The following is a 12,852-nucleotide window of genomic DNA, read 5'->3' as shown; positions in this document are numbered from 1 at the left end:
CGAAGGCTCAAAGAACTGAACTGAGATCCCTCTTGTGTGGGAGAAGCTTGCCGTTGCAGTTCAGCCAAGTTACTGTACTAAATAAAGGAATGGGGAGAGTAATATCCTTGGGGGAATGTAACAGAACTCCGTTTCTCCTGCATATCATTCATTGTCTAGAAAGCAGAAAATTGTGATAAGACATATAGTCAAGAAAAAAAGAAGAAACAGAAAAAGAAACAACTCCCAACTAGTTCCAGACCACCCCGATGTTGGAATTAGTAGAGAATGATTTTAAAGCACCTATTTTAATTATAGTGAAAGATGTAAAGGAAGATAACAATCGTAATGAATGAAAAGATGTTAGTAGAGAATTAGAAGCTTTGGTATAAAAAGAACAAAATGGAAATTCTGGAATAGAAAAATAAGTCCTCTGAGATAGAATTCACCACGTGGCCTTAACAACAACAGATTAGAGATAACACAAGAAAGAGCTGATACACTTGAGATAAGTAGAAATAAAATAGATTAGTGACTTTCCTACAGTTTTGATGGTGACCCAGAATAAAAAGTAAAAGTTTCATTGATTTTGCACGTGCAGGCACACGCATACACGTATAACTGAAACTGTGTTGTCCATGATTAATTCTAATACCTACTGTTCTGTTTTTTTTTTTTTTTTTTTTTTAAAGAAAAAGCTGGTCACAAATCACTAAGTTGATCTCACCACCCACAAATGGGCTGGGAACTGTAGTTTCAGAATGCCTAAAATAAACTTTAAAGACGCAACACTTGATCATATATTAAGGTGGAAGTCTTTGGCCAAGTGGGAACCCATGGTGGTAGCTGAGTTACCTGCTTGCTTTCTTGGAAGACAGGTCAGTGTTGAGGATTGAGTCCTCTACCCAGAAGAATGAGTATCCTGTTCTAATCCCGACCAGTTTGTAGGGGAGGCAGGCCTGGACTGGATGAAGGTATGGTTCAGCTAAGCAGTCCTGAAAACTGCTGAATTCTTTGCCTGAGCATTTGGAGATCATGACAGGCTTTGTGCTCTCTGAGCAGGATCAGTAATATCTTAAGTCCCTTTTTGGCTGAGGGAGGAGCTGGTGGCTATTAGGAGATAACTTCCAAAGTACCACACTTTGAGTCACACTAGAGCAGTACTGTAGTAGCATAGTGCTGTAGAAGAAAGGTGGGCAAAGAAGTTTCTCTGTGATGCTGTTTCAAAGGAGGGGAGGCTGTTGGCTTAATTAGACCTGATTGATCAGTTCACCAGACTTGACACTGTGTATTGCTCGCTCACTCGCTCGCTCTTTTTTTTGTTTTTTGTTTTTAAAGATTTTATGTATTTGATAGAGAAAGACAGTGAGAGAACACAAGCAGGGGGAGTGGGAGGTAGAGAAGCAGACTTCCCCCTGAACAGGGAGCGTGATGTAGGGCTCTATCCCAGGACCCTGGGATCATGACCGGAGCTGGAGGCAGAGGCTTAATGACTGAGCCACCCAGGTGCCCCAGACACTGTATGTTAAGAAAGGTTGAAGAAGTGATCAATAGGATGGTAGTTCTTAACATTTTAGCTTGAGAATTTTTTTTCTTTCTGATCTGTTTATTTGAGAGACAAAGAGAAAGCTTGCACATAACGGGGATGGGGAGAAGCAGAGAATCCCAAGGGCCGAGGGCAGGGCCCAATCCCACAACCCTGAGATCACAGCCTGATCTGAAACCGAGAGCCGGACACTCAACCAACTGAGCCACCCAGGCGCCCGGAGAATTTTGTTTTCCAAATTAAAGCTCACTGTGCGCAATGAGCTAACACCGAGAGCTCTGTGGAACAGCATCCTCTTACCGTGTAAGAACTTGCAGATTAGGGACTTACTCTGGTGATAGTTACTGGACTATTCAGATATCCAGAGGGCTGGGCTCTGGAAGGAGTAAGACAGAGTCCCTGCCCTAAGGTACTCACGAAGTAGGCATTTGTGTCCTTTTTCAGTCCCTGAGAGCAAAATTAAGTCGAATGGGTGAAATTTTAGGGGAGAGGATGTTTTGTTTCAGTATATAAAGAAGAATGTTTCATAGAGCCATTCGCCCATACGATAGGTTGCCCTAGAAAGTAATTACTTCCAGGTTATGAGATAATGCTAAATGGCCATATTTAAGGACTGTCACAGAGGAAAGAGCTTCCTGCATTAGCTAGGTCTGGGCTCTTAAGTTCTTTTTCTCTGTGAGAGTTCTGTGACCCAGAGCAGCTCTTCCCCCAGTCGTGAACTCTCTGAAAGCCTTCAGCGTTCAACTGCACACTGACCCACCAGATGTCCTCTCTGCTGGGTATTGATTCCAGTGATAAAAATACAAATAATATGTATTGTTCTTTGACATCACACAACTTCCTTGTACCCACAGAGCCACAGATGCATAGTAGTATTGGTTTTTAATCACTCCGAGATGGCAAATACCCATTAGCACAGGCGTGTGTAATTTAATTGCCCCTTCTGCCCCCCCCCACCCCCCGCATTTAGTATAGCCAATTCCTGTTTTCCTTTCCCAAGAGGACAGAACTGTGCCAGGTTCAGAGATGCTGGCAGACCTATAGGGGGACTCTTGTTCTTAGACTCTGAAGACGCAGCAGGAGGCTGTTGAAATGAGCGCTGTGGTTCCCGTGCACACCTTTCTTGACTAAGTGTGCAGGGCCTCCTCTCCGGGTGTCCCGCTCTGTGGTTGGCACTTGAGATAGCGACATAAGGGAGGCTTGTTCCCGACCTCTGTACACTCAGAAAGGAGAGGATTTGTGGATTTTGGTTGTGTGTTGAAATTATAATCCTTAACAAGTACAACTTACTAAGCAGACGTGAGCCTTGTATGTGAGTTGCTTCACTTACCTGGGCTGTTCCCTCAGCTGTTGGGCCTAGTCTTAGCCACCATTCACACTGGCAGCCACAAATGACAGAGGGGCACACTCATAGAACCAGATCTTCCCCAAATGTCAGGCTCTCTTGTGGTGCTGACTGAGTCAGGACAGAGGCCGGACAGAGGCCAGACAGACACAGCCCAGCAAGGTCTTTGTTCTAAGAGTTGTCCCTGGATTTGTCTCCTTACAGCAATGTTGTGGAGAAGTGTGTCACTCATGCCTCCCGTACGGAGCGCGCTGTGCTTATCGATGAGGTATGCACCATGAATGACGGTCCCCACAGTGCCTTATACACCATGATGAAGGACCAGTATGCCAACTACGTGGTCCAGAAGATGATCGATGTGGCCGAGCCAGCCCAGCGGAAAATTGTCATGCATAAGGTAGGCCAGGGTGGGCAGATCTCACTCAAAGTCTATAAGGCCTGAGGGTCTTGGACATTTCTGAAATGCAAATAAAAGTAGACAGCTTGCTGCTTTTTGTGGCGTTTGTCACTGGTCTAGGTCTCATGCTGTGCTTCTGTTTCCTTTTATCTACAGTGGCCACTCTCCTCATGTTTTAGTAGCTCACTAGTGTGAAAGAGTCTGAAACTCCCATCCTTGTGAGGGATTTCCCTCCGTGGTCCTCAAGGCATGGTTTTCTGCTCCTAGGAGACCAGTTTCTCAGTCCAACAAATCAGCCTGCTTGCCTGCCTTTTCTCTCATTCATTCCACCACCTTGCACTGAGAGTGTATCTGCCCAGTGCCTGGCCTTGTTCCTGCTCTGTGCCAGGCACCAGCACGGACATGATGAGATTGGTGCTGCCCACAGAGCACTGTGTGGGGAAGAACTGTGCAAAGCGCTGGTGAGCCCGTGAGAGCACGTGCTCGAGGCTTCTCGGGAGGCTCTGCGGGAGGGGAAGTCCAGGCTGAGGGGGAGTGAGGAGGAGAGACAGAGATCCGAGCTGTTAGGTCCCGTGTGTGGGGCCGACACCAGCTGGACACCGAATGCACCTGAAGCCACCCATGGCTTCTGGAACAGTCGCAGGGCCGGTCCAGCCAGCTTCCCTCCCACGCTGCCGCTGTGTTTGTGCCAGGCAGCACCGCGAGCCCCAGCTGCTCCCGACCCGAACCCTTGGTGTTTGGGCTCTGGACTCCCTCTGCCCTTCTCAGGGGAGGTGTTGGGCACGGTCTGGCGATGATGAGCCGCTTGCCCTCACTGAGAACAAAGTTCGGTAATGAGAATCTTTGTTATGGACTCAAGTTCTGAGCCAGACGAGGCCCCCACCGCCTCCAGTTCAAAACACAGCACTGCAGTGGTGTTGGCAATGGTCCCCGAAGGCTGGGGGAGTCCAGAGTCCTTCCAGCTGTGAGGCTCGCAGATGCGGGTGTCCAGACGCTGGGGAGGGCAGAGGCCATCCTGGAGTCCTATAGAAGTTTTAAGCCTGTCCGTGCATTCAGTCCTGCCTTTAACAAGTGCTCACGTGCAGACTCAGAGCGAGCCCTCCTCTCAGCAGGGCTCCGGCGTCCGTGAGACGACAGTACCCCACATGGAGAGCTGCAGTTGTGCTGCGGAGGTGTGGGGCAGGGCCATGCAGGCATGTGTCAGGCTCTTCTAATGTGGGAGAAGGCTCCCCCAGAGAGTGACATTTGAATAAAGCCCTGAACCCTTCCAGGCAGAGGGAACATGGAACATGAAGGCTTAGGAGCAGGAGACAAGACCATGTATCTGGAGAGGTCAGGCCTGTCCCTGGGTGGGGGCGGGCTTGCAAGGCCAGGTCACATTTGTGTTTCATGTGATTGTCCTGGCTGATGACTAACCTAGAGTAGGGCAGGCAGCAGGAGAGGAGGCAGCGAGGAAGCCGGATGGGCGGCTTTAAAGCCAGGAGGTAGGTAGTGGTTCTGGGACTGAAGACAAGTGGACAGAACAGGGCTTAGCAGTTGGCTGATGGAGGGAGTTGAAAGGGGAAGAAGAGTCCCACAGGCCCCAAAACCTGAGTTTTCCAGCTTTCACTGCCTGGCAGTGTCCTTTCCAGCAAGAGGAGACGGGGGCAGGTTGATTTCCTTCCATCTCCCACCAAATAAGTAAAAAGTGGAGTTGAACAGTGGTGCATGTGCATGAGCACGAGGGTCATTAGTGTCTTGTCTGGGAAAGGAGAAGGATCAGACTTCAGTGGCTGGGTTTAGCAGTCACCAGTCCCGGAGACAGAGAGGTGAAAGAATTGAATGTAAATGTCATTAGTGTTTCTAAAAGGAGGGCCACCAAAAAGCCAGGGGGTCCTGAACTTCACATTCTGATGCCAGAGACACCGGCGATGTCTGTCGTCCTCACTACCCCCCAGATAGCAGCATAGCATTACCACACATTCTTTTTACAGAGCTGTGAGGCGAGTGCTGTGGGCCACACAGCTCGGAATTGGACCCAGGGCTGTTAACGGTTCCCCCCGCGGGCTTGTAGGTGAGAACATGGTAGCTGCTGTGGGCCTGTGTCCTGTGGTGCAGCAGTGGTTTCTAGAGCTACTTGGGACTTCCTTGCTGTGAGGACCTGACCGACTAGACAGAAATCGTGGCCTGCATGGAGCTCTCAGTGGGGCCACGTGCCCTGGTGTAGGTGGCCAGTGTGTTTGAGTGTGCAAGTGCGCGTCCGGGTGGGGAGCAGGCTGGTACGCACTGTCCTCCGCTGTTGGTGGAACCTTGGGGTGGCGCGCTCCACGCCCCAGCCCGGGCCCGGAGAAAGCTGCGTGAGCCTCCCAGCAGAGAAGGGAGCTCCAGCGAGGAAGCCCCTCTCGTGTCTAGGGTACTCCATGGGGACCCACCCAGGGGCTGGAGAACAGAAGAAAGTGAGCTGAACCCGGGTACAAGAGGGGGAGGGGGCCAGACTGGCGCGGAGTTGGTAGAAGAGTCACCGCTGTGGGACTCAGGGCCTGTGCCCGGGTAGCTGGCTGGTGTTGGACACACCACTTAGCTGGGCCTCTGGGGTGCATCTGTAGAATGGGGATGAGCACACCTGCCATATGGGCTTCAGTGAACACTACCTGGCCCACACTAGTCATTTTATTTATTTATTTAAATTTTTTTTTTTCTTTTAAAGATTTTATTTATTTTTATTTGAGAGAAAGCAAGAGCATGAGAAGAGGGAAGTCAGAGGAAGAAGCAGACTCCCCATGGAGCTGGGAGCCTGATGCAGGACTTGATCCCCAAGGCAGCTGCTTAACCAGCTGAGTCACCCAGGCAGCTCACACTAGCCATTTTATTGTTGTCAGTCATTCTCCAGGATCCTCTGTGAACCAGAGGACGGGGTCCTGTGGTGCCTAGAAAGAACAACCCCTACCCGCACCGCTCCACTGCTGAGGGGAGCTGAGGTGCCTCGAGGGGACCAACGGGGCTGAAAGCATGTCCAGCGGCTGCCCTACAGTGACGGTGTGGGCGCCTGTGAGGACGCACGTGCTCCATGGACCGACGTGGAAGTGGTCTGTGGCAGCTGCCTCCGGAGCCCTGGTGTCCCCTCACAGAGTAGGGCTCCTCCCTCACACACTCAGCTCGCTTCCTGTGGCTGTTGAGTGGCGGGGCTTTGACTGAACTGGGGGGGAAGGTGTCGCCTGGCGGGCTCACAGGCTTGTGTGCACGCTTCGGTGCCTGGCAGCTCGCGGCCGGCTTGCGGGCCAGAGTAACACTGTGCTTCCTCCCCAGATCCGGCCCCACATCGCCACTCTGCGCAAGTACACCTACGGCAAGCACATCCTGGCCAAGCTGGAGAAGTACTACATGAAGAATGGCGTTGACTTAGGGCCCATCTGCGGCCCCCCTAATGGTATTATCTGAGGCAGTCGCCCTGTCCCTCATTCCCACTGACCTCACTGGCCCACTGGCGAATCCAACCAGCAACCAGAAGTGTTCGCGCAGAGAAGCTGAAATGGGTGAATGGTTGCTCCAGGATTACCCGCTCCTCCAAAAAATGGAATCAAATCCACAAGTGGAAAAGCCTTTGTAAATTTGTTTAATTTTATTACACATAACATGTACTAATTATTTTTTTTAATTGACTAATTGCCCTGTTGTTTTACTGGTGTATAGGGTACTTGTACATAGGTGACCAATGTACATGGGAGGCCACACATTTTGTTCATGTTGTATCTATATTATGCGTGTGGAAACTTTCAGGGTGGTTGGTTTAACAAAAAAAGTTAAAAAAAAAAAAAAAAAGAAAAAAGTTTTTAACCCATTTTGCCTTGCCGGCAAATTTTGCAAATAGCTCTTCCCCACCTCCTCATTTTAGTAAAAAACAAAAACAAAAACAAAAAAGCCTGAGAAATTTGAATTTTGTTAAATGACCCCAAACTGGCATATAACACTGTTTATAAAGCATATATATATATACATATATATATATATAATGAAAATTGTTTTAGAGTTGCTAAAGCTTCAGTTTATGACATTAAGTTTATGAAGCTTTGAAAAATCGCCTTTTTTGGAGACTATTATGCTGAAGGAGATGTGTAGTCTGTTTTGTGAGGAGGAGATGTAAGCTCCTAAGATGTCTTTCAAGGCCGGGCGGGTGTATTTGTTTACTGCCTACTGGATTTTTTTCTGTTAACATTGAAAGGCAAAATCTGATTATTTAGCATGAGAAAAAAAAAATCCAACTCTGCTTTTGGTCTTGCTTCTATAAATATATAGTGTATACTTGGTGTAGACTTTGCATATATACAAATTTGTAGTATTTTCTTGTTTTGATGTCTAATCTGTATCTATAATGTACCCTAGTAGTCGAACATACTTTGGATTGTACAATTGTACATTTGTATACCTGTAATGTAAATGTGGAGAAGTTTGAATCAACATAAACACGTTTTTTGGTAAGAAAAGAGAATTAGCCAGCCCTGTGCATTCAGTGTATATTCACACCTTTTATGGTCGTAGCATATAGTGTTGTATATTGTAAATTGTAATTTCAACCAGAAGTAAATTTTTTTTCTTTTGAAGGAATAAATGTTCTTTATACAGCCTAGTTAAATGTTTAAAAAGGAAAAAAATAGCTTGGTTTTATTTGTCACCTAGTCCCACAGTAGCAAGATCCTTTCTAAATGTTATTCAAGATGATTCAGTTCACACTAGTGTTTTTTTTTTATCCTAAAAAAGTAATGTTTTGCTTATTTTGTGACAGTCATAAGAACGTGCAAAGTTCAGCCCTGCCCTAGCTTTCCTTACAATCAGAGCCCCTCTCACCTTGTAAAGTGTGAATTGCCCTTCCTTTTTGTACAGAAGATGAACTGTATTTTGCATTTTGTCTACTTGTAAGTGAATGTAACATACTGTCAATTTTCCTTGTTTGAATATAGAATTGTAACACTACACGGTGTACATTTCCAGAGCCTTGTGTATATTTCCAATGAACTTTTTTGCAAGCACACTTGTAACCATATGTGTATAATTAACAAACCTGTGTATGCTTATGCCTGGGCAACTATTTTTTGTAACTCTTGTGTAGATTGTCTCTAAACAATGTGTGATCTTTATTTTGAAAAATACAGAACTTTGGAATCTGAATTTCTGCTTCTGTGTTAACTCCTCCTCTCCCCCTTAACATTCGTGTCCCAGGACAGCCCTTTCCTTCTTTGTGCCTTTCTCCTGCTTGTTTGGTTTTTGTTGGCGGGAGGGCAGGGTGGGATTGGAATATGGCTGGGATGGCGGAACGAAAGCTCTGGAATCCATTTTGACCCACAGATGTTGGCTTTAGCCTGCTCAGTGCTTTCAAAAGCAAGACTATTAGTCCAGATTTCCAACTTCAATTGAAAAATCAGATCGTCTGCCTCCCTGGGCCCAGGGTGTGTGCCCATCAGTCGCAGGGAGCGTCCTCCAAAAACCAGTGCCCTGTGGCGAGACCCAGTTGGATGCTCTTCATTTGCTCTTTCCGGCCTTTTCTGCCTTGTGAGCCTGGGGTCTGGGTTCGAATCCAGTCAATTGCAGATGTTTCCCAGCTCCAGCGTGCACTGGAGCACCTCGTCTTTGGAGGTGGGCGACCATTAAGGCATCCCCGACTGCTGTGCGGTCTGTCTCAGTCTCCCCTCCCGAGGCCCCTTCCCTTTCCTCAGTTTAGGCTGCTGCTGCCCTCATCCTGCCCCACCATGTTCACACGTGGAGTCCTGGCCCCGGCTGGCCCAGGAGCCTAGCTTGCTCATCTTGCTCATCACCCTCAGACTGGGGGCGGTGTTTTAATATGGGAGGCTCTAGCTCGCGGAGGCGGGCCTGCCACCTATGTCTGGGGACGCTCACGTTTCGCCACCTTTGCCCCACGGACACGGGTCGGTGTTGGCAACTCCAGGATAGCTTCAGCCAGGGAGGCCAGGTGGGAGCCCGCACGACCTCATGTCTGCAATCAGAGCCCCAGGGCCAGTCACAGGAGCTTTGCCCTGTCCCCTCCCACAGGTAAGGGACTGTCAGTAGCGGGTCCTGGCCCTGGGAATGAAGGGAGGGAAAGGAAGCGGAGCTAAGGCAGGTTTCGAGCCCAGGACCTGAGCTGAAATCCAGCCCTTCCCAAGGTTCCTCTCTCTGGTAGTCCTCATGGGCCCACCAGAGACTGCACGCTAGAGGCCATCGCCCTCTGTCCCCACCTTGCGACTCCCGGGTGTCATGGCTCTGGAATCGGACCAGGTTCAAAGCCGGCTCCCTCCACTCACTGTGCTTGAGGGTGTTACTTCATCTGAAACGAAGTTCCTCCCTGGAAACTGAAGGCGTGAACACATACAGGGGCAGCGGTCTCATTTCCAGCCTTGACTGCGGAGCGCTTCTGGGTGCGGGACCCTCGCGGGGGCAGGGCACAGAGTAGCCAGAGCTGGAGGCCGGGAGTTCTCTTTCCCGGGTGCCCACCCACCCTCTTCGTGGCCTTAGGCCGGCAGCGTGACCTGTCGGAGCCCCCCCTTTCCCTCTTCCATGAGATCGGAGGCCCCGCCGGAGCTGCGTGAGCTGGTACTCTTGGTGGACGCGTGTCCAGGGCACGGACCCGGCATCTGCTCACGGGACGGGTTTCTTCCTTCCCACCTGGGCTCTTCATGTTCACGCTCCGCGCTTCCTTCTCTTGCCCTTTTCCTCGTGGCATTTTATGAAATGTTTCGTCTTGGTGTTTCTTAGTGGTAGCAAGCAAGACAACGCGGTGGGTGATGTGATGACCCTCCCTTGTTCAAGCCTGGGTCTTGAAGGCCTGGGGACGTGTTTCAGTCCGACACACATGGGGCTCAGTCCCTCTGATCCCGTGTCATCTCTTGAGGCCAAGTTTCCTTCTGTGCAAAGCGAGAGAAGTCACAGAAGCTACGTATCAAAGGTCGGCTGTGGGGAGTATGTGAGCTCACGTAGTTGAGCGTCGTGAATGGTGGTGACAGGCCATGTTCTACCTTTGGCTTCACTCCTCCGGCATCTGCATGTGGGCTTTGGTGAAGCCGACAACCTTGACCGTCACGTACAAGGTCACTTGCTGTGAACCAGCTGTCAGGTCCTCACCCCAGTCCTGGGATCTGAGGCAATTCTTTTGGGGTCCCGAGCCTAGTTTCCTTGGTGCATCATGGGGCAGACCCCTCCCTCTGCAGGAGGGAGTTTCTGTTCTGTTCTTTTTTTCTTTAGAATTTAAAAACTAACGCTTAAAGAGAAACTAACATTTACTAATTCTTCCAACCAGCAAATGTTTTATAGATATATACTGCCTAAGTCAAAGACTCAGGGAAGGAAAATGTCATTTCTCCAGAACAGTGACTAAAATATTTTTAATTTTTTATTAATTAGTAATTATTTCTAAGGTGTACAAAGGCACAGAAAATAATATAACACATAATATGTACTCATCTCATAGTCTGTAACCACCCTGAACAAATGCTCGTATTTTCCACCTCTTCATTGGGTAACCTCTGTTCCGCCTGCAAGGCCCTCACCACCCTTTCCCACCCAAGTGGGCTTATCCAGGGCCCACGTTACTTTCCTTCTAGGGCCATGGAAGGACTTCATGGAGTCCTCCCTGACTGACTCAGCTGTCTGTGCCCTTTACGTGCTCCTAAACTCCTGCAAAATGGACAGACTGCGTGCCGCTGGCAAATGCAACAGTCAGTATTCATCTGTAAAATGGGCATAAGGGTACTTGCAAGGTAGTTGTGAGGACTAAATGCATTAAAACGTGTAAAGCAGCTACAGCTAGTAGTGTGTAAGTACTAGCTATAAAAATTAGTGGTATCGGGGTGCCTGGGTGGCTCAGTGGGTTAAGCCTCTGCCTTTGGCTCAGGTCATGATCCCAGAGTCCTGGGATCGAGCCCCGCATCGGGCTCTCTGCTCAGCAGGGACCCTGCTTCCCCTCCTCTCTCTCTGCCTACTTGTGATCTCTGTCTGTGAAATAAATAAACAAAATCTTAAAAAAAAAAAAAATTAGTGGTATCATTTTAGTGTCTTATATTCTTAAAATTTTTTAAATTATTAACATGTATTATTTGTTTCAGGGGTACAGAACTGTGAATCATCAGTCTTAACACAATTCACAGCACTCACCATAGCACATACCCTTCCCCAATGTCCATCACCCAGCCACCCCATCCTTCCTACCCGCTCCCCTCCAGCAACCCTCAGTTTGTTTCCTGAGATTAAGAGTCACTGATGGTTTATCTCCCTTCCTGGTTTCACCTTGTTTCATTTTTTTCCTTCCTTCCCCTATAATCCTCTGCCTTGTTTCTCAGATTCCACATATCAGTGAGATCATATAATTGTCTTTCTCCGATTGACTTATTTCGCTCAGCATAATACCCTCTAGTTCCATCCATGTTGTTGCAAATGTCAAGATTTCATCTTTTGATGGCTACATAATATTCCATTGTATGCAAACACCACATTTTCTTTATCCTTTCATCTGTCGGTGGAGATCTGGGCTCTTTTCATAGATTGGCTATTGTGGACATTGCTGCTATAAACATTTGGGAGCAGGTGCCCCTTCGGATCGCTACATTTGCATCTTTAGGGTAAATACCCAGTAGTGCGATTGCTGGGTCGTAGGGTAGCTCTATTTTCAACTTTTTGAGGAACCTCCATACTGTTTTCCAGAGCAGCTGTACCAGCTTGCATTCCCACCAATAGTGTAGGAGGGTTCCCCTTTCTCTGCATCTTTGCCAGCATCTGTTATTTCCTGACTGGTTGATTTTAGCCATTCTGACTGGGGTGAGGTGGTATCGCATTGTGGTTTTGATTTGTATTTTCCTGATGCCAAGTGTTGTTAAGCACTTTTTCAAGTGTCTCTTGGCCACTGGATGTCTTCTTTGCAGAAATATCTGTCCATGTCTTCTGCCCATTTCTTGACTGGATTATTCGTTCTTTAGGTGTTGAGTTGGATAAGTTCTTTATAGATTTTGGATACTAGCCCTTTATCTGATATGTTGTTTGCAAAGATCTCCCATTCTGTCGGTTGTCTTTTGGTTTTGTTGACTGTTTCCTTTGCTGTGCAAAAGCTTTTCTTTTTCTTTAATTCATATTTTTGAGAACTGGAATTTCTTTTTTTTTTAAATTTTTTATTCAGGGTTTTATTTATTTCTTTGACAGAGACACGGCAAAAGAGGGAACACAAGCAGGGGGAGTGAAAGAGAGAGAAGCAAGCTCCCTGCTGAGCAGGGAGCCTGACTGAGGGCTCAATACCAGAACCCTGGGATCACGAGCTAAGCCAAAGGCAGATGCTTAACGACTGAGCCACCCAGGTGCCCCTGTGCAAAAGCTTTTTAACTTGATGAAGAAGTCCCAATAGCTCGTTTTCGCCCTTGCTTCTCTTGCCTTTGGTGATGTGTCTAGGAAGAAGCTGAGGTCAAAGAGGTTGCTGCCTGTGTTCTCCTCAAGGATTTTGATGAATTCTTATCTCACATTTAGGTCTTTCATCCATTTTGAGTCCTTTTTTGTGCATGGTGTAAGGAAATGGTCCAGTTTCATGCTTCTGCGTGTGGCTGTTCAATTTTCCCAACACTATTTGTTGAAGAGGCT

At 48.0% G+C, this 12,852-nt stretch overlaps 1 protein-coding gene and 1 non-coding gene across 14 annotated transcripts in view; both read left to right on the top strand.

The window, feature by feature from the left end:
- The window catches only part of PUM1 (pumilio RNA binding family member 1), a 141,167-nt gene extending 132,758 nt beyond the window's left edge, over window positions 1-8,409 (top strand). For all 13 annotated transcript variants that reach the window (XM_059137925.1, XM_059137927.1, XM_059137924.1 and 10 more), the window contains 2 exons: window positions 3,075-3,267; window positions 6,553-8,409. In XM_059137925.1, the coding sequence (XP_058993908.1) occupies window positions 3,075-3,267; window positions 6,553-6,684 (325 nt within the window). In that variant the 3' untranslated portion in view covers window positions 6,685-8,409. The remainder of the gene's footprint in view (window positions 1-3,074; window positions 3,268-6,552) is intronic.
- Window positions 4,054-4,138, top strand: LOC131810693 (small nucleolar RNA SNORD103/SNORD85). The gene has a single exon (XR_009345672.1). It is a non-coding gene; the product is annotated as a small nucleolar RNA SNORD103/SNORD85 (small nucleolar RNA).
- Window positions 8,410-12,852: the final 4,443 nt, after the last annotated feature.

The sequence above is a fragment of the Mustela lutreola genome, chromosome 10 (assembly GCF_030435805.1).
Source record: "Mustela lutreola isolate mMusLut2 chromosome 10, mMusLut2.pri, whole genome shotgun sequence".
NCBI classification, from domain to species: Eukaryota; Metazoa; Chordata; class Mammalia; order Carnivora; family Mustelidae; genus Mustela; species Mustela lutreola.
Note: the sequence above shows the minus strand (reverse complement) of the source record. Positions and strands in the feature narration are given on the sequence as shown.